Here is a 27,433-nt window from a genome sequence, read left to right as displayed (position 1 = left end):
TTTTGGCTTTGATAGCAGAGTAATGCTGGCCTCCTAGAAGTGTTCCCAACTCCTTTATTTTTGGAATTGATCTTTCTTGTGAAGGACCAATATTATTTCTTCTTTAAAATGTTTGATAGGTTCTCCAATGAAACCATATAGTTCAGGAATTTTCTTTGTGGAAAGATTTTGAATTATTAATTAAATTTCCTGTTATGTATAGGTGTATTCAGATTATTTACTTATTTATTCTTGAGTCCATTTTGGTAATTTCTGTCTTTTTAAGAATTCATCCATTTCATTTAAATTATCTAGTTGACATAAATTATTTATAATATTCCCTTTAATCCTTTTTAATTTCTGTAGGATTGGTAGTAATGTTTTTTCTTGATTTTGGTAGTTTGTGTTTTCTCTTATTTCTTCATGGTAATTCTATCTTGAGGTTTGTCAAATTTGTTGATATTTTCAAAGAAATTACTTGTTTTCCTGGATTTTTCTCTTTTGTTTTTTTGTTTTCATTGTAATTATTTCCATTCCAATTTTTATTATTTCATTTATTCTGCTTGGGTTGAGTTTAGCTTGCTCTTCTTTTTCATGATTGATTTTAAATCTTTCTTCTTTTCTCACACAGCCATTTAAAGCCATAAATTACTCCCAAGGGATTGCTTTAGCAACCATCTTATAAATTTTGACGTATTGTGTTTCATGTGTTCTGTGGCTTTCATCTGGTTGCCTATGAAATATATTGTAGTAACTCTTTGTATATATCCTAATCAGTATTTGTTTAGCTTATTAAATATATTGATGAACAACAAATTTGAGGAGTTTGGGGCATAATTTCTTCAAATGTTTTCCTGATCCCCCCCCCCCTTTTATCAGGCAGTCCCATTACATGTATATTGGTGTGCTTGATGTTATCTCATAGGTCTCTGAGCTCTGTTCAATTTTTCTTCAGTCTTTTTTTTTCTTTGCTATTCAGATTGGATAACTTCTGTTTCTCTCGAATCAAGTTTAAAGATTCTGTTTTGCCAACTTGAATTTTCTCTCAACTCCCCCCACCCCCAGTGAATATTTCACTTCAGTTATTATATTTTTCTACTCCAGACTGTTGTTGTTGTTAATCCTCAGCTGAGGATATTTTTTTCTATTGATTTTTAGAGAGAGGGGGAGGGAGAAGGGGAGGGAGAAAGAGAGAAACATCAATGTGAGAAATACACATGTGGTTGCCTCTGGCACAAACCCCAACTGAGGCAGGGATGGAACCTGCAACCCAAGTACATGCCCTTGACCAGCAATCAAACCTGTGACCCTTCCATACCTGGGCCAACACTCTAACCATTGGGAAACACTGCCAGGGCCAGATTTTTTTAATCTGATCATTTTGTAATTTCTCTCTCCTTGATAATCTCTATTTGTTAATTTGTAGTTGTGTTGGTTTGTACTTTGCTTTAATTCTTTTTTTTTAAATATGTTTTTATTGAGTTTTAGAGAGAGATGAAGGGAGAAGAAGAGAGAGAAACATCAATGTGAGAGAGAAACATCAATTGGCTGCCTCCCCTATGCACCCCCACCGGAGATTGAACCCAAAACCTGGACATGTGCCCTGACCGGGAATTGAGCGAGTGACCTTTCAGTGCACAGAGCAAAGCTCAACCGACTGAGCCACTCTGGCCAGGGCTTTCCTTTAATTCTTTAAGTATGATTTTCTATAGTTCTTTGAATATGTATATCCATAAATTCACATTTCTAAATACAAATATTATATTTATAGTAGTTGCTTCGAAGTCATGATCTGCTAAATAAAACATATGGGGACACTCAGAGACAGTTTATACTAAGTTATGGTTTTTGTTGTTTTTTCCACCTGAGAATAATCACACTTTTCTGATTCTTTTTTCTGATATTTTTATTGAAAAATATATTGTGTCAACTCTAGATTCTGGATTTTCTCCCCAAAAGGTTGCTGTTATTAATGTCTGTTTGTTTAGAAAATTGCCTGGGCTAAATCTGTGAAATTATGTTCCCTGTGATGTGTGGCTGCTGATGTGTCTTCTTGTTTTTTTATTTCCTTTTTTTAAAAATATATCTTTATTGATTTCAGAGAGAGGAAGGAAGAGGGAGAGAGAGATAGAAACATCAATGAGAGAGAGACATTGATTGGCTGCCTCCTCCACACACCCGACGCATCCCGGCATGTGCCCTGACCGGGAATCTTACCATGATCTCATGGATCCTAGGCCGACCCTCAACTGCTGAGCCATGCCCGACTGGGCTTTTTATTTTCTTTTTAATACTTTTATTTTTCAGCAGAGTTTCATGGGTTCACTCCTTTGTCTACATAGCTTAATGACAGAGATTGTGCTCAAGCACTTTAAGTCTTCCATCTTTTGCCAAATGAATATAAGTATGTATTGGGTAGCACATTCAAATTTTAGTCTATTTCAAGCCTTCCCCAGCTTGAACTTTCTTCTAAGTCTTTTCATGTCTCTGCTGCATATGCTCATAGCTTCAGGGTCAAGCAGGAGTGTTTGGCTAGTTTGACTCTTTTGGGTCTCCACTCAGCACGCACACAGCTTCAGCCAAGCATATGCTTACTGCAGTCATGACCACAACCTCACACCAGCAGAGCCTCTGACTCTTCCTGCTTGCACACAACTGATTTTGTCAGTTCACCATTGCATCACTCCTCACCCCAAATTAAGTGAGCTCCCTTCAACTGCGTAATTTTACTGCCAGTCCTCATGGTCTGCCCTACCCTGGAAGAACCTTCATGCCCATCAAGCTAGGTGTTGGGGGGTGAGGGAATTGGAGCAGCTCCAGGCAAGAATACCACTGTTGTTCCCAGAATTCTTCAGTTTTCAAGTAGCAACACTTCTCAGATTGTTGTATGCCTTTGGCCATTTTCCAAGTGCTGAAATAGTTAGTCTTTTTCATCTAGTCTAGTTTGATAGTTGCTTTTCAAGGAGATCTATTGCTCTCACTTGACTATGACCAGAAGGCATTTCTAGCATTCACTTATAAATTATGAAAAGCATAAATGTTATCATTTTAATTAAAAGTTTGTCTTTATAGAATTCCCAATAATTCTAAGACATGTCAGCTTGTGGCTCAAATGCCATTTGCCTGACAGTGAGCTCAGAAATAGGAAGTTGATATCACCATCTTCCTCAGACTCCTTTCAGAGAGAGAAGGAGGCAGTTAAACCACCCAGTGTCTGTATGCTTTATAGCAGTTTCATAGGCTGGAAAGTGAAGCCTTTATCTATTTATTTTATCACAAACTCACCCTTAACTATGTGACATTCATAAGGTTAAGATGTGGGACACAGTCTTTTCTTAAGATGCTCGGCCTTTCATTCTCCCGTAGCAGATTTATTTTGGGCTATAAATCCAGGCAGATATTCTCACAAGAAAATACATTATCTGACAAGAGTCCAGCAGCAGTGTGAGGCAGGCTGCTTTTAAGTGTGAATATGTTATATTCCTGACTGCTACCTTTGTCTTCTCACCACTCCTGTCTGTTTCTGGTGCCTGATTATGAGAGTAATACATGCTTTTTATAAAAATGTAGAAAGGACAAAATAAAAGACTACCTATTCTTCAAACTATTCAGCAACATCAATGTTGACAATTTAATTTGTTTCCTTCCAGTTTGTGTTTGTAATTTATGTAATTGTGCCTATATTATTTACGATCCTGTTTCCAAAATTATATAGTTACCTTAGGGTTATTGTAGAAGCTTTGGGAATACAGAACTGTATGTAAATCACCTGGTTGTTTTCTTCCGGTCTTTCTGATTTGCACACATATATTTAGTGTTTTATTTTCATCAAATATGATCTTACAATATATACAGTTTTTTCATTATATATTTGTTTTTACATGATATCCATTTTTCATGTTATGAACTATATAAACATAAATTTAAATGGATGCAAGATATTTCATGGAAATGTAATAATTTTTAACTTCTCCTCTCAGACTTAGACTTTTTTTTCTACCTTTTAGAGGGAAAATCTGCATGATGGAAAACAAGTACTATTTCCTCAGGGTTATAACCTAAGGAAATGATTCAAGAGTGGAATGATTGGGTCAGATTCACAACTAATGTGAGGCTCATTGGACATTGACCCAGAATGGTTAGAACAGTGGTCACTGGCAACAGCACACACGGGTGACCATCTGGTATCACCCTTGGCATTCAGAAGCCCTCACTGTTTTCTCACTGGGACAGTGATTTTTTTTAAACATGTAGGTTAAATTATTTGTACCAAAGCTCAAAGTTATTTGCACTTGAAAAACATGTGCAAGCTTGTCTGGTCAGAGATGGAGTATCACCAGCCTGGATAATAATTCTTGGTCTGTATGAGTACTTTTAGTAGTACGAAAGTGAAATCCATTTTGACAGGTAAGTGCAAGTGATAGATCCTATTTTAAAGTTTTCCTCAAATAAAGTAAAACTTTATTGTACAGTTACAGTTTTGTTAACCTAAATCTCTTGAGGATTAAACATGCATCTCTCATTTAAAATGTTATGTGTATGTATTGTAATTTTAAGAAATCATTTGTTACTTTAATGGAGAGCAATACTTTTTCTTGTTCCTCTTCCCTACCACATAGGATCTGAAGAAGCTGAAGAAAAGCAGGACAGTGAAAAGCCACTTTTAGAGCTATGAGTTCAACTTTTGTTAAAGTAAGTCTTTGAAAATGAAAATGTAAAATGTAACAACGAAGTACTAAAATAGGGAGCATTTCTTCAAGCGGATTCAAAGTAAAATTTAAAGAATATGACTGTGAATATGTAGCGGGATTTTTCCTATTTACATGAATTCGTCAGTCACATTTTAATTTCTGTAAAATGTTCTAATATTTTCTGTATGGGTATAAATTTGTGAAGTATGAAAAATACCTGGGTCCCAAATTTCTAAATATGGATGAATTCAGTTTTGTTTACTTAGCCAAAATGTCTCCATCTTAGACATTGTTTAATTACAAACCCTGACTTGTTTGCTGTGAGGTTAGCAGTCCTATAAGATGAGGTAGTTATTGCCTCCATTTACACCTGAGGCAGGTGAGACTTAATTCTTGATTGACCATACCCATTGTCCTTTAAGTGTCTAACATAGCCCATCTTCAGTACACAGACTTTGTTATAAAAACATAAGGCAAAGTATAGCATTTTGCCTTTTAACACAGCATCTCAAATATTTTTGTGTTCTCTCTTTTTCTAAGTTTGAAAAATCCTCATTGAAAGTCCCCGGAGGGCAAAAAGGACTGGAGATGGGGTCTTAGTACGGAAAGTTGGAATGGTGACATCCACTGCTGACTTGGTTGGTTGGCTAATAAAGAATTTATTTATTGTAATACCTCACAGATACTGTACCATATTCACATAAGTTAGTAACCTGCCTGTGGCTTGTAAGATAATGTGATGATCCACCCTGTATTCAGTGAGACTGAGTCTGTTGTTGCTGAATAGTTGCAGAATGCTCTTATGCTGTATTCCTAATCAAAAGGCTTCTTAATATATTCGAATAACACTTTTTTAGTAAGCAAAATGTCTTTTTATTTGGATTCACATAATAGAATTATTTTGTTTCATGTCTCAGATTTCTTTTGTATTTCTTTTTTTAACATCCTACATTTTCTTTGTGTTTTTCAACTCATGCACATGTGTTCTATGTACAATTTTAAAAAGTAATAAAATCCAACATATCAAAATTTTTGGTTTTATTTTTCTAGTTTTGCTTTATGTATTTGGTCAAAAGTATTGGAATTATAAAAGGGGGACAAGGAGGAATTATAAATACATAAAAAAGGTCACCAGACATTTTGTATTATTTTTATTGTGAAATAGTTTCTCTCTCTTACCAGTGTGGTTCTAACGTGGTCTGAGTACTCTTATTTGAACCCGCACTCTGAAATCATTGCTGTCATTTTCCCTTTGTGTTTAGCTCATTTGAATTAAAGTAGACTAAATTATATTGTGAGCTTTTTTTTTTTTTTAACTTTCACTACAGCTCCAGCACAATCCTCCTATGTACAGGTACACGCTGACTACCCTAACTGGGGGCCCCTTTTCTTTCAGCTTACCTTGTGGACCTCTTCTGTCAAATATTGCAGAAACTGGATCTCCTTGGCCAAGGAATCTGCTTTCTCTTTCAGAGCCTCATTTTTCCTTTCTAGCTCTAGACACTCGCCATTGAGGGACTCCTGCTCTGCAGTCTTCTAATGGCTGCTGTCTTGTTCTACTCCATTTATTTCAGCTTTTTGTCTTGTTTATCACCCTTTACTTTTGCTGCTACCATCTTGTCTCCAGGAGGGTTGTAGGTTTTGGGGTAGGCAGAGCCACAGAGGGTACCTGGAGACAGCAGGCTCCTATTTGGAGAGGTCCTGGAGGGTAGAAGGACTGTGCTGTGGTGAGCCCAGATAGGACCTAGGGCCCATAGAGATGCCACTATCATTATCTGAGATGGCATCCTCTTATGCATTGAGAAATTATGGTAATATAAGCAAAGTCTGACTTACTATCTCCTTCAGAAATACCAACGTCATTGCCTAGCTCTAAACTAAAGGAATGATCCAGAATGGAGGACAGGGCCCCTGGAGAAAGGGGAGGAGGCTGCAGGAAGGTGAAGGGGGCAACCTGGTCAGTTTTGGGTAAACTTTCTGGAAGATGGCCAGTGTGGTTCACTGGGGGGGAGGTTCCTTATTAATCTCCTGGTCTCGGGGGTCAAAAAGATCACACCTGTCATCCAGCATGGCCAAAAGCTCATCGGGCATGGTTTCCAGGTCATCTAAACTTAACAGGTTGTCAGAGTCAAACTCCTTGATATCCATTTCCTCCACTATTCAATCTGTCCTGGAGAAGGCTCTTTCCTTGTTCTGTCTGAGGCATTGACCAACCGTCCACAGCCAGCCATTCAGAGGAGCCCATGTTAGCCTCATCGCTGGAGAACCCATGAGGTTTGAAGTGCTTGGCCACCTCCAGGTGAAGTTGTCTAACAGACCTATGCTTTCTTCAGTCCTCAAACCCAACTGGTCAAAGGGGGGCATCAAGTCCCCCACCAACACCTCGCTGCTCAAGAAGCTCATCTCAGTCATGCTGTGGGGCTTTTCTTAATTCTATGGTCTTTGTCGGTTATAGCAATGCTGCTGTTGGATGCTGTGAAAAGCACCACGGCTTAAGCCACTGGAGGTGCCGCTGCAGAGCCTGGTGCTGTTACTGCCACTTCAAAGTCCAAGGCTGCCGTGGGCACAGCTGCCTCTAATGTGCCACAGCGGCCTCAGACCTGGATCTGTGGGAGTGGAGGATGGAAGCACACACACACGCACTCTACCTCGGCTGCAGGAGCAGGAGAACTTGTGAGCTTATTCTTTAGAAATGTGAATAATTACCTTAATGCTTCATAGGAAGGCAGCATGTCTGTTAGTTTTCTTTCATTCATGTGTCATTTAAGGAAAACTGAATTGTGTGTAATGGTAATGGTGCTGGTCTGGATGGAAACTGACCACCTGTGCAGGTCAAATCAACTCCATCTGTGCTTGTTCTAAGAATGAGCCAAATGACACAAATGCAACGGGGGAGGCTCACAGGGAGGCTGGAGCCTAACCAGGAAGAGCTTCTTATGTGGAGAAAGCAATGAGGGGAAGCTCCAGGGTCTGGCTTTGGGACTAAAACATTAAGAACTCTGGTATCATCACAGAATGCCGTGTCTCAGGACTGGATTCATATACACACGAAGCCCTCAGATGATGCCTAGGCCGGATGTCGTTTTATTAATTTAACCTGAGGAGTTCTGACTCAAACATGCTGAACTGTACCAGTGGGGTACCGCCCATCGTCATAGGAAGCCAAGGCTCCTAGAAATTGGCTCTTAGAGCATAGACCAACAATAATGAAGTATCTGATTTAAATATGCCATGAAGTCAGACTAGGAAAGCCTGAAGCATTTATCTCCACAATCGAGCTCTATTTCCCCCAGAACTGCACAGATTGAGACCATGGGCCTGGGCACCAGTCTGTACCATGCTTGGGTGCGATGGGCGTGGGAACATTTGCTCTTTATGTTCACATTGCTGAACAGCCCTTTCTACTTGACCCCAGTCACTTTTATCTGATGTTCATGTCCTCTATTAAGCTTTGCTTAGGTTGACTGAAGTCTCTTTCTTTCTTTGGAGGGATGTACATGATTCAGCATAGGACATTCAGTGACACAGTTGAACTTAGGGCCTTGCCATCTCTGTGTTCTTGTGAAGGAAAGAGCTCATCACTGTTGCCCACATCTATGATCTGTCCATGCTACAAAGTTCACAGCCACGGGCCTTGTGTCACCCTGTCTACACTGAGAAAATGAAACCAAATGGTACAGGCCTCAGTAAATCAAATATGGAAAAGCACAGATATTTGGTGAAATGTTACAAGAGTATACTAGTGCTGTCTGCTGTTTCCTTTAGAACAGTGTCATGATGGACTGAAGGTGCAGCACCTGAACAGTCCTGGGCATAAGATTTCCACCTCCCATAGTAGCTAACTGGAATAAGCTGTGTATAAAAAGCTGGGAACCCCTACCCACAGCCTAAGTGTAGCTCTGATAACAACAGCCTGCACGTGTATGTAGATGAATATTTTCTTCACGTTAGCTGTGGCCTTTTGAAAGTAAGCAAAGTTGGTTGAGGTTTAACTGTCCTTATTTTACCTGATAACACCCTAGCCACTGCTGGCAAAACCCAACCATTAGGGGCCGGTTTGACTGTGAGCATTTTCCACGAATCAACCACATTTGCCAGAGCACATAAACAAAAGAAGCCTGAGAATATGAAACACCATCAGCCACATCAGCACCCTCCTGCCACCCACACTGACTCCTCCACCACCACCTCCGCTCTCCTTCTCTCTACCGCCCATTTCAGAACAGCCCAGGATGAGTTGGGGAAGGAAGTGGCTGTGAAGTTTGAAGCCACAGGAGATGCCACCTAATAGTACCCAGCTGTGAAATTGGCCACACACAGCTTTCAGTGACTTCAAGTTTCCTCTGCTTCTACCTTTCCCTATGCAGAAATAGTTTCAACTCTCTTAAGTCAGGGGTTTTCAATCTTTTTCATCTCATGGCACACATAAACTAATTACTAATTCTGCAGCACATCAAGAAATGTTTTTTGCTGATCTGACAAAAAAGTAGGTATAATTTTGATTGAATTCCAAAAACAATAATAGTAATTACCTACCCTTTTTGCTCAAAGTGACTTTTTAAAAAATCAGGTGCCTACACTTGTATATAAGGATTTCTGGTACCAAGAATAAACCAATCAGACTCAACCTTATTATGCGACGTGACCCATAAGATGCAACTCTATTATATGATCTATATATTCATGTTTCAAGATAGGGCATTCACACCTGATGGGTAGTGTTATGTTGACTATTTTCATTTTTTAATTTGACAATCTAAGGGAAAAGAGCTCAGTGCCCCTGACTAAATAGTCAGGTATTGCATATTTTAAAAATTCTTTTGGTACATCAGTTGAACATTGCTATTCTAAGTGGAGCAGTTTTTGGCCTAAAGAGGTCTGACCAAATCAATGAGAATCAAGCAGTATATCTAATTAAATTTAATCTTTCTTGTATCTGGTGTTATTTTCTTTCTGAATGGGAACCTCTACTTGGTTTCCAAAGGACCTGTTCCACAGAGCCTGAAGCTGATTGTAAACAAACAAAATCTTCCTAATTTTAAATGAGACATTGTTTTAATTCTAATATATAAGTTTTTACTTTTGAAGGATTCATTAAAAATAGAAAAATATACAATCACTTTTTTTTTTTCACCCATTGAACGGTTTCATACTTTGAAAATTTTGTTTTATGCCTATGCCCGTGGACATACACAGACACGTATAAGTGAGTGTCATACTTGTTACTATTGTTAATAGAAAAAGTGGTCAAAGGACATGAACAAATATTTCACAGAAGGAGAAATATAAATAGACTTTAAATATGTGAAAGGATGCTTATCCTCACTCATAGGAGAAAACTAAATTAAAGCCACAATGAGACTATTTTTCAGTTATCATGTCAGCCAAGTCCTTGACAGCACACTCTTGGCATTCACCTACATTACAGTAGAAATGACCAATGCACATATTCAAAATGACAAAACACTAGTATTTATTTCAGCATTTTTATAATAGGATTGGAAATAAGCCAACAGTCTATCATGGAGAACTGATTTTATAAAGTATTGCACATTCACCAGTGAAATGTGCAGGCAAGCATCCCTAGATACTGATGTAAGAGCTCTAGGATGTGTAAGTAAGAAGAGAAGTGCAGAATAATGTGCATTGTATACTACTTTTGGGTACTAAGGGAGGAAACTAGAATATATATAAACATGCATATGTATTTATATACGTACATTCATATCTGCATATTAAAAACAAGAAGGGTGCACAAGAAGCAAAAGTTTGCCCTGTAAGAGGTTGGGGAGTAAGACAGTGATTGAAGCAAGATATCTTAATGCATTTTTAGAGTGTTTTGATTTTTGAACCAGATGAAAGTATTACAATTTTAGTAGGGTTCTGCTATGCATATTATTTTTCAACACTTCCTGATTAATTTTTCATTCCTTTAAATAATCTACATTTTTTGAAGATGCATAGTAATCTGTCATATGACATCCTTTCATCTAGTTTTTTAGTTTCTTATTGGATACTTGGGTTAATTTGGGGCTGCTATAAGCAGTGCTACACTGAATGAGCATCCTTGCACATAAATCTTAGTACATACTTCTGCTTCCTTAGGAAATCGATGGGTCATGGTAAGAACACTTTCTGGGTTGCAGCATGTTCTGCTGTCGAATGGGCTGTGATGGCCCCTTGCTCCTGAGCTGAGATAGCAGCACCAGAGCTCAGGAGCTATTTCAGTCACCTGCTGGCCTGAAGCCAGCTACACATTAGAATTGCTAAAGGAGGTTTTTGTAAAGTCTGATGTCAGGCCTGTGATGAAGTCTGGGCCTCAGTGATTTTCCAAGATTCTGAGAGGACAACCGCTGATATAATGGGCAAGACAGCAGATTTTAAGTCAGATGGACCTGGAACCATGTGGACTCGGGCACTACTCCATGCTTAGCCTTGGGCATAGCTTTTAACCTCTCTGCACTTAGTCTTCACATCAGTGAAATGAGCATGATGCCTGCGCTTTGGTACAGTGAGAGCATTAGACAGAGCATGCAAACTGCCTGGCAGAATTCCTGATGCTCACTAAGTTGTAGGTACTTGATGTTACTCATACAGAACAAAAGAAAACAAACAAAAAATAGCCTAACAGAACCTGGCAGAGACCATGTATTTACCCAGATAAGTTTTCATGGCTAATGAAATGTTGAGTTTCTAGCTTCTTGATTGACTTGTATCAGGTTGTTATCTCTGGCTATCTCTTATTACTCAGAATTTCTAATTGGCAGTTATATAGGACTTTGATTAATGTAAAGAGAAAATCAAGTATTAGTTAATTATGGTCTGCTTGATTGACAGAAAGCCTTCAAAAATGTATGAGTTTGTGAGGAAAAGAATTCTAAAACAGTGGAGAGAATTCATATTAGGAATAGTGTTGAGAATTGTTGCCTTGAAGTTTCCCTTATTTTATGGTTGAGAAGTGTATGGAGTATGATAGCTCTATAAAGACTATTGAGACATTAGTGCTTTTATGTGGAATTGTATAAATCTTGTCTAATTTTTCCATTGCACACCTATGGATGCAGCCTGTTGTTCTGGTATTTATTTCATCCAACCAAGTGCCTTGGACTGTAATCACAGATGTCTGGCGGGTGGGAGGTCAGCATATAAAAATCTTTCAAACACAAAAAAATTGTGTAGCAGGTTGGCGTATAATCTTCTAACTGTGTGAACAGCATAAGAGTAAGGAGAAAAAGTGTAGATAGGAAAAGAGGCAGTTCTCTTCATCAGGTCTTAGCTTAATAAGAAAGGAAATTTTCCTGTCTTAATTGAAACTAAAAGTAACTTGTTTCTATTCTAGTAGCAACTAATGTAGAAGAAAGAGCAGAGCTCTGGTAGCCAGGCTTCTTGGGTTCAAATCCCAGCTCTGCTTGTTATTAGCTAACTATGAGGATATTCTTTATCCCCTCTTTGTCTCAGTTTCTCCATCTGTAGAACAGAGATAATTGTACTTGTTTCATAGAGTTCTTATGAGAAGTAAATGAGTTAACACATACTTAGACTGGTATTGCTCAGCACTATGCAAGCATTCGCTATTACTTCATTAGGATGTTAATCAATGAATTTGTAAGTTGTGCTAGAAATTATTTAAATTGAACACTTTCTTTTAAAGATTGGTAAACTTAGGCAATATGACATGGTCAAGAACAAATGACACAGCTAGTTAGAGCTAGACCAAGTAACCGAGGCTCTAACTACGGAGTGTGAGGTGAAACTTCTGGTCCAGTGTTCCTCCCACCATGCCATGTGACAGTCTTGCTGTGGTGGAAAAATACTGGACCAAAAAGGGAGTATACCCACCCCCTACCTCAGAAATGCCCACGAACATATCACAGGCTTCCACAGGGTGATTCTGAGGACCTTGGGCCCATTCAGTGTAAGGGAGGAGGTGGAGTGTCTGAATGGTGTACCAGAGAGCACCATCAAAGACCCTGCTCTGCCTGAAACTCTCATTTCATTAGCACCCCAAAAGAGCAGCTGCAAGTCTAGGGCACACATAAAATAAGGCAGAATTTCCATACTTTTGATAATCAAGGGAGCAATTTTGGTTCTACCAGAGTATATACATGAGGAGAAAATATAGATACACCTGCAATCCTTAAGAAAATTCTCACAGACTCCTTGGAGAATGCCTTTAGTAAAGAGGCAGAGCATGTTTTGTTTTGTTCTTCCCAGTTGAAAGTAGGCGAATGGGAAGCCACATGATACCAGGTAACAGAATATGGGCTCTGAGTTTAGAGAGACCTGGCTTCAAACGACAATTACTTACAAACCGGTGACCATGAGCAGATAACATAATCTCTCCAATCTGTAAACTGTGGACCCACCTCCAAGGGCTCTGAGAGGATTAATGGGATTGACTGGTTTGTAGTAAAAACTCAGTGAGTTCCTATTCCATCCACATGTAACCTCTCTTCAGGGAAATAAGATTAGAGATGATTGTCAGTGTGTGTGATCTATTATTTCTAAAGTAGAGCTACTATTAATGTAAGAAACATTCAAACCTTGTTTTATACGTTGCAATAAAAAGAGGAGACGTAAATGGGTTACATGAAATTCATTGGTGACAGATTAGGGAGGCGGGAGAAGGCAAAGTGGGGAAACCTCTGGGATTGGATGAACAGTAAAATGATGGACACACTCTTCTTTTACTTAGGTGGGTGCAGGATAGTTAACAGTCAACAATTAACTCAATAACCATGGGGATTTGTGGTCTCCACAGAGCGGTGCCTGTGCTTTGAGGGGTCTGGAAAAAGGAAAATTACTTTGACATTCCAACAGTACGTCATCATAGATGCAAAAAGATAATAGACAGGCTCACTTAAGGTAAAGAGTGACTTTTGTCAGGGAAGATGACGGTAGGACATGACTACCATCATAAACTGCTTTTTAGTTAAAAAGTTTTAATTTCAGAACATCCTTTGTGGTTACCTTAGGTCTCTTGAGTTTGCAAGGCTGCCACGCAGGCCTTCCCTGAGCTAGTCAGGTTTAGCATGTGGCCCCTTTTCTTCCACACTACTAACAGTAGCTGCTAATGCTGTTGAGGACTTACATGTACTAAACATTATTAACTCATCTAATTCACACAATTGGAGGAGACCAGTCACTGTAACTTCATTTTACAAATGAGAAAATGATGACACATGGAGTTCAAAGAGTTTGTCTAAGGTCACTCAGATACCCATGCTAGACCCGGGATTCAAATCCAGGCACTTAGGGTTCAGAGTAGACGTGCTTCACCCCTCACCACACTGCCTTTCCAGTGTCAGTGCAGTTCTCATGGGGTTATTGTGAGGATCAGGAAACTTGATGCTTGTGAAACATTAGTACAGACCTGAGCACACACTGCAAATCATGGTAGATGCTACAGTGTCACCATTGGAATTTACCAAACAAAATGAGTATGAATATGTTGACCTTTGAAAGAGAAGTAACCTGGGCACCTTCATTTGGTCCTGGCTCCCCTTGGAACCAGTACCCCAAAGGAAGCATCATAACTACTGTCCCAGGGAAAGAACTAGAAATGTAGTGTTGAGCATTATGCCGATGCTGAATTTGATAGTTCATTTGCCATGCTCTTTCTTATCTTGGACTTTTCAATTTGATTTATTAAATTAAAGTACATAGACCAAAACAGACTTTTGATTTTTTTAAAAAATTTTATTGTCCTATCATGAAAAACAAAATACAGAATTCAAGTAGCAAAGATGGCAGCTTCCAGGTGTGTAAAATGAAAAGCTTCAAGGCAGTTATCTGGTTAAGGAGCACTAAGGAATGTGACTAGAAGATGGGTGCTGTCTGTACTCAGAAGGCATGATCATTTGGGTTGGCTAGAGGAGCTGATGGAGATTATGGGAAAAGTGGGTCTAAAGGGTATTCTTTGGCCCTGCCCCTGAGTAATGGCAGAATCTGTTATTGTTACAGAGTGAAATTTTCTTTTGTCCAGTGGTTTCCAAACTGTTATGCAATAATGACATAATAGAAAAATGCACATGTGAACTGAAATAATCCAAACCCAGAAAGAAAGTCCAGCTAGATCCTTAGCAGACATGTTCAGGGACAAAAAAAACAACAAAGAAAAGTTGATCCTTTTGTGCCATGCTATGAACTCTTTCCATGGCCACAGACTGCTGTTTTCCTAAGCAGACAGGAGGAAATGATGGCAAAGTAGACCAGGCTCTTGAGAAGGAGGACAAGGTAGGTGTAGTAGGCAGAGGTATTGGTGAGCTGCAGCTGCAGTGTATCTAGGAGAAGTAATTTGATTAGTTTCGCCTGTTCTTTTGAAAGGGTAGGAAATATTAAGGGTCACAATTATTTACTTCTTATGATCTACATTAAAGTGACACTGTTGCACCATCAAACCCCACAATAAACAAACATCTACCACCACCACCAAGACAACGTAGAATCCAGCTTGCAACTCAAGTCAATCAACAACCTCTGCTAAATTCACTGAGAACACTCCAAAATATTAAAAACTAAGGTTGCTTTTTTAATGAGTGAGTCTAATGAGCAGAAATTATTTGTGGCAAATAACTTTTAGCATTTCTTCGCCCCCACCATGTCTCTAATTAATAATAGCTAATATTCATTAATCACTAACCAAATGCCAAACACTCTGAGAGCTTTGTATGCAAAGCATTAATCTTATATACTTTTTACAATAACCTATTTTAATTCCCATTTTATAAATAAATTGAGGCCAGAAAGAGAAGTACTTTGCCTGATGTCATGCATTTAGTAAGTACCAGAAAACAGACTTCAATCTCGGCAGCATGAATTTGCAAATCACATTAGTTGCTCTGTAATTCTGTATCTCCAAGTGCAATAAATAACACCCCAGACATCAAAGGGTTAAGCTTAAGAATAAAGTTGAGTTGCTGATTTAGAAGTATCTGGGTCATTACATGTGCATGCAATATGATTTCCACTAAGGGTACAATCCATGAAAATTTGGTGGTGGTCGCAATGGGGTGGGTGTGATGTTTTAGTAGAGGGCATTATGTTAACTGGAAGAAAGTGATGAATCCAAATTCTCTGAAACTTTAGGAGGTTATATGGCTCACTGACCTGTCTTTCCTGAATGTCCCAGAAAATGTAAGTACCCATATTCATGCAATTAATAATTAAAAGAGCTGGGGTTGAAGTCCAGTCCGTAGTACTCAGAAGCCCGTGCACTGCCCTCAGCCCTCTCCCAGCCATGCATCCATTGTGTCACAGGGTCTTAGCTTTAGGCTTTCCTGACCTATGACTCGGCTCTTGGAGGAACAATAGAGAACTGAGTAAGTGTATGAACTCTTGACTCAGATGGTCTGGGTTGAAACCCCAGATCTATCTGTGTGGCATGGTGTAAGGGACTTAATTTAGCTCATTGCTCTCATCTGTAAAATGGGGGAAAATATATTGTACCACTTCACAGGAGTATTATGAGACAAGAAAATGCATTCAAAACACAACACTATGCTTTCTGTATAAGAACTTCTCAGTAAATGTCAGTTCATGTTACTAACTACTACAAGGAACAAAGACTTAAAAGCTCTAGAAGCATCTTGATATCATGTGTTCCCTAGTCAATAGAAACAAAAGCCACGCAAATGAATAAAATCCAGTCTTGAAATAATTCTGAGCATATCACTGCACCCTCTAATTTACAGTCATCTCATACCAAAACCTAGCATTTACTCTGTTAAGGTGACTAATAGGAAATGATGGGTTGACTTAAAATATCTTTCAGTCTATTCTGCAAAATCAAGCCATTCTGATTTTTCTACCTTAAGCCAGAGAAGTTCAAAATGTAAGTTGATCAGAAGGGCAAAAATGCTATAGCCTGACACAAAGGCAAACATATGCAAACACTTACCCTCTTTGTCTTCCAGACAAGCTTTTACTGCAGGATTAATAGCAGCAACCTCTACAAGAAATGAGAGCAACTATTAATGAATTGTCCTTAACCATTATTTGACAGTGTGTGTGTGTGTCTGGATAGACAAACACATAGATAGATGATAGGTAGATGATAGGTAGATAGATAGATTGATGATAGACAGATGACAGATGATATAGATAGATAACAGATGATAGATAAATAGATGGTAGATAGATATAGATAGACGATAGATGATAGATGATAGCTAAATAGATGATAGATATAGATGATAGATCATAGATAGATCATAGATAGATCATAGATAGATGATGATGATGATAGATAGATGATGATAGATAGATAGATGATAGATAGATAGATGATAGATATAGATGATAGATAGATGATAGATAGATGATAGATAGATGATGATAGATAGATGATAGATGATAGATAGATAGATAGATAGATAGATAGATAGATAGATGATAGATAGATGATAGATAGATAGATAGATAGATAGATAGATAGATAGATAGATAGATAGATGATAGATAGATAGATGATAGATAGATAGATGATAGATAGATGATAGACAGATGATAGATGGATGATAGATAGATGATAGAATCTGCCAACAGAAAGCCATTAAAAATACGAGCCCCACAATTCCAGGAATAGTTGCTCAGACACTATGTAATTCAGTAGATCTAATTCATATAGTGTGTTTCTGCATATGAAGATATTAAAGGTCATGAAGGATACATTTTAACTTTTAATCATACCTGGAGAGTACTATCGAAGACTACCTGTTTTCCTCCTGCATTCATTGCTCCTAGCACAGTGCCTGCGGTAAAGTAGCTGTTCAATAAATACTTGTTGAATAGAAAAAATAAATAGAGAAAAGAGCTGCTGTACAATCTTCAGCACACACTGCTGACATGAACAGTTGCTACCTAAATAAATTTGTTTAATCATAGAACCCACAACAGAATCTTACATGTTTAAAGTAATCTGGTTTAAGCAAATTTCCCATCAAGCATGCTTTTCCAAATCATGCATTTCCCCAATATCCCCAGTTCACATGTATAGTTTTCTGCAGTTGTGTTTGTGGACATGACAACAATATTAATAAGATATAATGTCTATTAAGTGATTGTTTCTGTGCAAGGCTGTGTGGCACAGTGCATGTTAAATGCTTCACATGCATTATCTCATTTAATCCCCTAGTAATGCTGAAGTGAGTTGTATTTTGGAGGACCCCATGTTACAAATGAAAATTGAGGCTTAGAAAGTATTAGTGACTTATTGAGAGTCACGCCAGTGACTGGCAAGAGCCAGCATTCAAGGGATGGTTGTAGGAGATTAAATGGAAGAGAACATGTGGAAAGTATCCTGTAAAAATAATCCATAGAAATAGAAATAATCTATAGAGAAGCAACATAATTCCACCATTGTAGACACTAAAGACATATTCTCTTCCAGATATCTTACTTATGCTTAGCAAATGATTTTTTTATTACAGGAACTTGGCATTTCAGTGCAACTCTTTCCAGGAATAAAAAGATAAGCCAAGTCACATTAAAATTATCTGAATATATAAAATCTGAGGTGAGAGTTGTATTTATCTGCAATGTTTAAAAAGAGGCAAATATACATACAAAGGCAGAATTTCTTAAAAAGATCATTGACAGTTGGGTGGAGGAACACAGTTGCGATAGTTGCTTTGGTTTTTCTTTTTCTACGAGGTGTGTCCTGCCCATGTGGATGCGGTTCTGGAGTGCAATTTTATGTACTCAGCAAGGTCTTTTTTTGGTGTGCTCTAAAAAAATAATGGGTGTGAGGTATAGGCTTTGGGGCAAATCCCAAGATTGAAAATGTTAGTATAATCATGTTAAAATATCCCCAAAGACTCACTTTACTGTGTCTTAAAAGTCTCTTTATTTTTCTTATAGTGACTTTATTCATTTAAAGTTAAATAAAAAGTTCTTATCACCATGCATTGATTGAGGTAAAAACAATAATGTAACAATTTTTCATAATAAAATCTGTGTATGTATACCAATTCTCTTTCTTAATCTGGTCAAAAACTTGGAACAGATTAGTTTCATCTCTCTTCAAAGTCACTTCATTGATTTGTGCTTCCTCCATGTTATATTTTTAGCTTTTATAAAAAAAAACTATAAACAAAAAACTTCCAAAAATCAGCATGAGAAATTTGCTGCAGAATGACATTAACAGAAATACCCTTGTTAGCTTTGTTACTATGAGAAGCCCAAAGGAGACATTTGTTTCAGAAATTAAATGCCAAATAAAACACCTTGTAAACTAGATCTTCTCTCCTTTACCATAGTTATCTCTGATCACTAGAAAAATCAAAACCTAATAGGACATTTAAGCCTAGTGGTTATATTAAACTTGTGCTTTACATATTTGCTTTCTCTCTGTTTCTTAGCCACAGAAATAGGAGAATTAGGGCTGTTTTGGCTATCTTACCTTAGTTTTAGGAAATTACATTTTCAAAAGCAAGTATTTTCACTGACATTATTTCATTTCCTCTTCATCACAACCCCAGAAGAAAGCCAAGGCAAGTGTTGGAACCTGATTTGATCTTTGGGGAAACTCAGGTTCAAGAAGATAAAGACTTACTTCAGAAATGCAGACTGGTACAGAGCAAAGATCTTAGCACATCTTAAATGCTTCTTCCCCACTGCTTAAAAAGGGCTTGTTAACCACAGGGTAAAGTACCAACTGATTCCTTCTTATGGGGCCTTTGTTCTGTTATGTTAATACTCAGGACTTTACCGCCTGAGTCTAGTGAGTCATAGGACCATTGCTGGAGCCATGGCACATTCAGCCCTCTGCCTACACTGTCTAAATATGTACAGCATCTGAACAAAGGCACTTCTTTGGGATATTGTGCCTGAATCTCGGGTGACCCTGAATGTTTAGGAAAAGACTATATTCTCTTTCCTGTGTACATCCTCCTTAGAACAGAGATTCATCCTGGCCTGGCACATGCTAGTACTGCACCTACACATTTGTTGAGCTGCAATACCAATGGCAAGAAATGCACTCATTATGTAGAATGGAAATATATTTCTACACATTAGCCTCACCCAATCTTTAATCATGAAATTTACTTGAAGTGGTATATAAAATACAGATCTGAAAAACCTAGGACCATAATAGAACTTCAGGGCTAAATTATTCTATTTCTGTTGAACCTTGATCCAACTCCCTCAGAGGGACACCATCTGTCACCTAACGACTCATTGTTTATGGGTTATACTTTGAGTACGGCAAGGCTGAAGTGCAAGTGAGTTTGCTTGCTGAGTAGAAAATCCCTGAAAGGTGTGTGATTGTTCTTATTTCCTGATCAAGTAAGATCATCAAAAGTGGAATCTCTTTCTGAGCATTTCTTGTATGCTAAATTGCTAGGTACTTTCATGTATGTTGTTTCATTAAATCCATTCAACAACCCTAAGAAAAGTCATGTGACTTTAATATTTTGGGTGATAAAACTGAGTCTGAGAAAAGTAAAATGTTTAATTTCTTTATCTTTTTATGTTCCAAAGCCTACACTATTTTAATTCTATGGGGAAATGGTAGAACATTTATGCTACTATTAAATGTAGCAACGTTTAAGGAAGATATATATATCTTCCCTTTGGGGCACATATATGTATATGCACACACACACACACATACCTTTCTTTATTGAAGGAAAAAGGATCTCTTGATCACCTCCTCTTGGATTATTCTCATGTTTGACTATGCATTTGTATTCTTTGTCCATTGACTTTTCAGTCACAGTCAGCCAGCTGAATTTCATGTATGTGTCGTTAGTCACCATGGTGTTTCCCTGCTGAGATTCCAGAATTGCATTGCCATTCTTTTCCTTCCAGTACACCTTGATAACGTCAGGAAAAAATTGCTCAAGAAGACAAAGATATGTTCCAGCCTTATGAAGGTTTATTTCAGCAATTGCAGGTTGAAAAATAGTGGGCTTGGGGGAGAAGAGCTCTGAATTGAGGCTTCTGTCTGTGGGGGGAATAGAATAGCAATTAGGAATCAGAGAAACAAACGTTGTGTGGTTTGGAACAACACACACAGGAAAAGGAGGGAAAGTGATGGAAAGCTGCCACTGAACTAGTGCTTGTGACGGCCTCTCGCCCACAGCACTGTGTCCTGTGAGGTCCTCGTATTGTTCTTACTTTCCGATGTGAAAAGAGGTTACATAACTTGCCCAAAGTCACTGCTATTAAATGGCACAGCCTGAATTAAAACTTGGCCTTTGTTCCTTCTCCACATGCTAAAATGGGGTTGGAGGTTTAACTGCTTCAACATTTGTGAACTTATTTATTTATTCATTTTTAATCTCTTTCATGTCATAGGCTGAGGGAGGATGGTGAAGATAGAGGAATAGGGGAGGAGATGATCTCTCTTCAGATGAGAATCTTAGTGGCTTCTAAAGTGCAAAAATAAAAAAATAAAATAAAAAACAGACACAGACAACAGTCTAGTGATTGCCAGAATGAAAGGGGGGTGGGGAGGTAGAAGAGGGCACCGGGGCGATAAGTGGTGACGGAAGGGGAATTGACTTGGTGTGGTGAAAACACAATACAAAGTACAGATGATGTCTTATAGAATTGTACACCTGGAACCTGTATAATTTTATTAACCAATGTCACTCCATTAAGTTCAATAAAAATATGAAAGTACATCCCTGTCCCATCCCATGAATTTTGTAACTTAAGCTTTTTTGGGCCACACATCCTCATGTTCTGTAATGGAAACTCACTCTCCCTTTAACTGATTCTGAAATGCACCATATTATCTTTTTTTCATAACAATAACTGCCAGGAGGAAATTTTTCATTTCTTTTTAAACAATACAGCCACTTGTTTTACTGGGAATCTACTTCCACATGTACTTATTTTATTAAGTTATTCTTTTAGCTTCAAATATGTGCCCCATGCCCAATTCCTAAGTAATACAGTACTGCTAGTTGACTTCACATATGAACCACTTCAGATTTTTTTAGGGCAATATTGAAAACTGCACCTAAAAATTATTTATGATGCCTTCCTTGAATTTAGAAGCAAAATAGCTATATTTCCAAAACTTCTAATAAATTTTTTATTGATTATTTTCAAAACACTACTATTAATCTATCAAGTAAATGCCCTTGACAGAATTTTGCTTTGCCTTTGTAAAAGTTCCCCAAAAGCACATTTTATTTGGGAATTTCATTTGAAGTCTAAATATGACCATTATACCATACTTTAAATAAACTATATTTTGACCCTGAGTGTCTCTCCTAAAATTTTTATCTACCCTATAAGGCTGCCGAGCTATTTTAGAGCTCCATCATTTTCTTTGTTTTCATCTGGGTCTAGAGTTTCTTGCATATATAATTGGAGTAATGTTAAAAGCTATGGGTCTAGAGTTTCTTGCAGATATGGTGTCAGTATAACAAAACATCTATTTACACGGCATGTCATGTGAACACTTTAATTTTACTTGATTATACATTTATTGTTAATCTAATGATTAAAATTATAATTGTTGAAATACTTTCCAATTTGATTTCCAATTAAAACACAAATTCCTTACTATATTTTCTTTGGACTAGATTGGAGTTAGTTTAATAAATCAATGGGCAATTTTTTAAGAAAAATTAATAGTATTTCTCATTTGAGAAGAAAAGGAAAAAAATTCTTGAGAATTTCTGACTGTGAAGCAAAGCTCCTGATTTTTTACTAAATCAGTAAGCAAACAATGTTAGGTTTTTAAATAATGTTGTAAACATAATTAGGTCATAATGTGCTTTATTTAATTTTATACACCTTGCTTTTGGTGCAATAGTATTTTATTTATTATAACAGTAAGACATTGTGTATTTCTCTAACCATATACTTTGTTTTAAGCTTAAAAAGCATGTTATATAAAACAATAATTTTTCAATTTTACATCATATTTACATAATTTTACTCCCTAGTTAATATATTAAAGAATCTAATTTTCATCTTAGGAACTTTTTTTCTTCATAGTTATACTTCTGATTCATTATATTAAAGAAATTGAAAATCAAATGACAAACCTGAAATGTTTTTGTGTAAAAACACTATTCTTATCGACTGTTCCTTTTCCTTAGCTAGATTATTTGTGTCACTCTTTTCAAGATAAAGTGAATATTGAACTTCCATATCTTTCTTGATGTAATAGTTAACTGAGTATTAAATAGTGTACTTGATTATCTATGGTTAGTACTTATATTTTAGATCATTGTATTACATGTTTTTTCTTTAAACAGTCTTAGTAAAACTTATTAAGTGTTTTTTATGGTCAAAATCTTATTCATGGTACATATAATAGAAACCAGGTTAAAAAATACATAAGCCTTCCAATAAATTTATATATACTTATTTGCATAACCAAATAATACATCTGAGTTAAATTGCCTAAGTAGTTCATATTTATTAAGATGTAGCAATATAAATTCTATATAAATTTTCTAAATTCTATATAAATGCTAACTACATTTTCAATTGAAAGTATGATATTTCATACCTACATTGATATTAAGTGTTCTCTATTTTTTCTTGTCTTTTTTCTTGTATCGAATAAGCAGTTATAGCTCTTTTATGGTTGTATGTGAATTTCAAACTTATGACATTTCTAACTATATTTAATTGACTTTACATATTGGCTATTTTCTGTATGAATTTAAACTTTTTTTGATAAATATGAGCATGAAACTGAAACTTATTGGCTATAAATTTTAGGGCTAATAAATGTTGTTTTTAGAAATAATATCAATTAAGATAAGGGATTAAGATTTAAAGCACATAGACCAATAATAAAAATTAAAAACAAACACGTTAATCTTATTTTTCTTGCCAAGTGAGGGAAAAGTGGTGGTAAAAAGAAACCAATACTTCCAAATTAATATTTTTATGAGTAGTTAGAAGTACAGCTGAATTCTCTGGGGAGTTTCTGCTCTGTCAATATTATTGGCTGCAAACAACTCTTTATACTATATACAATTTTCTTTTATATCTGAATTGACAGAACACCTCTCTAGCACCTATTATATGTTAGACAATGCGCAGGTACTTCATTCATGCTATCTCAATCAATTCTCATACAACCTGTCTATACAAGCATATTCCATTTTATGAATTAAGAAACTGAGGCCAGAGGAATTGCCCACGTTCACATAAACAGTAAGTAGTGGAGCCAGAGCTCCATGCCATCCTGACTCCAAAGACCAGGCTCTTTCACAACATCTTTCCACCATCAGAAAAGGAAATGTGTCAACTCACAAACTGACCTATAATAATAAACTTTATCCTTGGGCCCAACACTTCCATGATAATTGCATACATTACATCTGGCCCTTTTGTACAAGTCCACATATACACAAAAGCCAAATCCTGTTACAATATTTGCACAATGTTGTCTATGCATACCTTTGAGGACTTGTTTTACAATCTCTACTAAGATTTCTACATCTAATCCCCATCATATTCCTGTCTTATCTAAATATTTTTACTGTTATTCCAATGTAATTGTTTCTTGCTTTCCCTCTATTACCTTGAAAAATTGCATTCTTCTGATACCTACCTGTAACGACAAGTTTTGTTCCATCACCAAACAGCTTTCTATCATATTTCCACAGTGATTCAACCAGTATCAAAAACTTTAGACTGCCCTGGCTGGTGTGGTGCTGTGGTTAGAGCATCGGCCCGTGCACCTAAGGGTTTCAGGTTCGATTCTGGTCAAGGGCACATACCTGGGTTGCGGGTTTGCTCCCCAACCGTAGTTGGGGCGCATGCAGGAGGCAACAAATCCATGTGTCTCTCACATAGATGTCTCTCTCTCTCTCTGTCTCTCTCTCCCTCTCTTCCTCCCTTCCATTCTCTTTCTGAAAAGCAATAGAAAAATATCCTCGGGTGAGGATTAACAAAGCAACAACAACAACTTTTCACGAATTTAGCTTCTCTGAGTTTTTCAAATGCTAGTGGAACTATCATTTCAAGTGATCAGTGTTCTGGTTCTGGTTCATTTTGCTCATAACAAGTTCTGTGGCTGAACAAAAAAGTTGTTGGTGCTTTAATTTATCTGAATGCAATGATGTTAGTGAAAATCCATTCAACATCACTACTAGTGTCAAAGTGAGACCAAAATGAAACAAAGTTTGAAAAGCAATTTGATTTAAAATGCTATGGAAATAAGAGAGTATAATAATTATTAGCCATTTGATTGTCATGACTTTGTGCTCCAACCTGACTTTTTAATCTCATGGGACCAAACCTTGCCCTTACTAACAGGAGTTCAGCACTTTGAGGTTGCAGGTAAATCCTAGCAATGCATCCCACTTTCTTCTAATATGTCTGGAATTCTCAAAGCCATCATCACTGGAAATGTGCCTTTCATACACTTGGTTAATAAGCAGTCATTTGTCTTGTCTTACCTGCATTTCTGGTGTTAGGAAAGTCAAAGGAAACATTGGCTAAAGCCTAATAATACGAGGTCGATATGAGAACTGCTTCACTTGTGTTGTCCAAAACAAATAGCTCTTTCCCCAGTCAACAAACAGGACAATCTATTAGCATTCCAAGCTTTCACCAGAAATTTCAACCTCACGTTGACATCTTTCCAGCTCATGCTGAAAGTTCAGCTTGAAGCTCCTGGCAATGGGCTTTCAAGCCAGAATGACAAGAGAAATGGCAGGATACCTGTCCTCAAATCCTCCTATTGTCCCGTTAGATCACTAAAACATTACCTGCCTGGCCATACCTGCTGAAGTTCAACATCTATAAATAATGTCAAATGCTATAATGCCCATAACACTGATGCAGTGGTAGTGTAGAATGGGTTTGTTTAAAGACCATTTCTTCCATTTTACAAAAAGAATGTCAAAGATAATATTCACTTTTACTTCCCTTTCCTCCTAAAGAACTCATGTTTTGAAATCATTTTCTAATTTTATAGTGGGAAAAACATATCATGTTTGAATTTGGAGTACTTCATTTTATTAATTAACAAAAGTATGTTTTAACAAAAAGTGCAGTTTTTCTACATTTTTTCTTTTTTTAAAATTCACTTTTTAAAAATTGAGATATAACTGACATAACTGACCTTTGAGCATAAAATTTTACCCCATGCTTCTTCTGGATAATTGCAGGCCTTTTTCCTTCTGCTTTCTTTAGTGTTTTGATCTTCTATTTTTATTTTATGGTCTGACTATAACTTTGATTTAGGTCTTCTCAAATAGATTTTGGAAATAGGCAGTTTAAATGAATTACAAATAGTTTGTGCATTATAGATTGTTTCTTTTTCTACGCATGCAGTTGATAATTGAATACAATCTAACTCAAAGACAACATGAGAGATGAAAGAATATGTTTGTAAATCCTAGCTCTGTGATACAGATGCAAAACATGTGGAATTCAGACTGAAACTGCCAGCACATACGGTGAGACTTTCTTTCCCAAAAAGATCCCTCACAAAACACGGATTGTTTTGTATTTCAGTCCTTGTGCAACTTCTTATATTAAAATATAATCTTCCAATACTCTGCTTTGATAAAAAATACTACTTAGATGTCAAACTAAAATAAATTAATTTTTTAAAATTTATTTTAAAAACTCAATTAATACTTTTAGAGCTAGCACTGGCAATAAACAATACAGAAATTTAACATGGATTTGGTAAATTACTAGGGACTAAAGCCTCTACAGTTTATGCTTTACATCGCACATGTATAGAATAACAGAAAAAAGAAAAGTTCTTTTCTTTCATTTTGTAAATGATAATTATCTCTTCATATTAAATTTCCAGTGACATCATCATGTAGGGATCCCAAAACAGACACTCAGTAACTTAGAAATTGCTCTAAAATAAAGTAGACGTTTTAGATGCATGATTTATTTATATTGATATAATTTGTATTGGTATTTCACACTTGATATTTGTTTTGGTATAATTTTTAACATTGTAGCTATAATCTAATTAAGACACTAATTATTATAAAGTGGATACTTGACTTTTCTATATATCACTATAAATTTATATATGCAAATATCAAACCCTTGTCCCCTCTCTTTCTTCTAGATATTTCTACTGGAAAATGAGAGGTCACCTTATATTTAGGTTAACAGTATTTGAGATAATGCTTATTATATTCTAATCATTTTTTTTAAGCAGGTAACAATTAGCCTTAGAAATTGAAAGTATTTTGCAAATACTGACCATTTGTTCTAAAGTGACCTGTGGACTAGATAAGAATTAACATATTTATCTGTACTCCTGATTTCATAAAGAACTCCAGTGGGTGGTAATCTGAATTCTGGAGAATTCACATTTTTGTCACTGACCATATCCCAACCTTTGTGGAAGGTTATTTCCATATTTAATTTCATTTAATTCCCACAACATCCACTTGAGATGGTTGTTGCATATATAGAATAAATGGAAATGTATCAAAATAGTAAAAGTGATATGTCAATATTAAATTTTATTTTATTTTTTAAAATTTGTTATAGTTTTTAAAATTTTTCAATTATAGTTGACATATAATATTATATTAGCTTCAACTGTAAACATAGTGATTAGATATTTATATAACTTACAAAGTGATCACTTTGATAAATCTAGTAACCACCTGATGCCATGCATAGTTATTACAATATTATTAACTATATTCCATATGCTATATTTTACATCTCCATGAAAACCTATAGAGAATTTTTTTATTGATTGGTTTGAGAGAGATAGAGAAACATTAGTTTGTTGTTCCACTTTATGCATCCATTGGTTGCTTATTGTATGTGCCCTGACCACGGAT

At 36.6% G+C, this 27,433-nt stretch overlaps 2 protein-coding genes and 1 pseudogene across 6 annotated transcripts in view; 1 reads left to right on the top strand and 2 right to left on the bottom strand.

The window, feature by feature from the left end:
* STARD3NL (STARD3 N-terminal like) overlaps window positions 1–5,974 on the top strand; it is a 64,034-nt gene extending 58,060 nt beyond the window's left edge. For 4 of the 5 annotated variants that reach the window (XM_016199143.2, XM_016199140.2, XM_016199139.2 and 1 more), the window contains one exon: window positions 4,599–5,974. In XM_016199143.2, the coding sequence (XP_016054629.1) occupies window positions 4,599–4,654 (56 nt within the window). In that variant the 3' untranslated portion in view covers window positions 4,655–5,974. The remainder of the gene's footprint in view (window positions 1–4,598) is intronic. The other variant, XM_016199142.2, reaches the window with a different exon arrangement.
* An 88-nt stretch (window positions 5,975–6,062) lies between these two features.
* LOC107526624 (cyclic AMP-dependent transcription factor ATF-4 pseudogene) lies at window positions 6,063–7,082 on the bottom strand (annotated as a pseudogene).
* Window positions 7,083–14,810: 7,728 nt separating this feature from the next.
* TARP (TCR gamma alternate reading frame protein) overlaps window positions 14,811–27,433 on the bottom strand; it is a 35,310-nt gene continuing 22,687 nt past the window's right edge. Inside the window, exons 4-7 of the mRNA XM_087821085.1 lie at window positions 24,208–24,245; window positions 20,287–20,619; window positions 16,570–16,620; window positions 14,811–14,953 (exon numbers count right to left, since the gene is read on the bottom strand). Of these exons, the coding sequence (XP_087677211.1) occupies window positions 14,811–14,953; window positions 16,570–16,620; window positions 20,287–20,619; window positions 24,208–24,245 (565 nt within the window). The remainder of the gene's footprint in view (window positions 14,954–16,569; window positions 16,621–20,286; window positions 20,620–24,207; window positions 24,246–27,433) is intronic.

Source organism: Miniopterus natalensis, chromosome 10 (assembly GCF_054644295.1).
Source record: "Miniopterus natalensis isolate mMinNat1 chromosome 10, mMinNat1.hap1, whole genome shotgun sequence".
Lineage (NCBI taxonomy): Eukaryota > Metazoa > Chordata > Mammalia > Chiroptera > Miniopteridae > Miniopterus > Miniopterus natalensis.
Note: the sequence above shows the minus strand (reverse complement) of the source record. Positions and strands in the feature narration are given on the sequence as shown.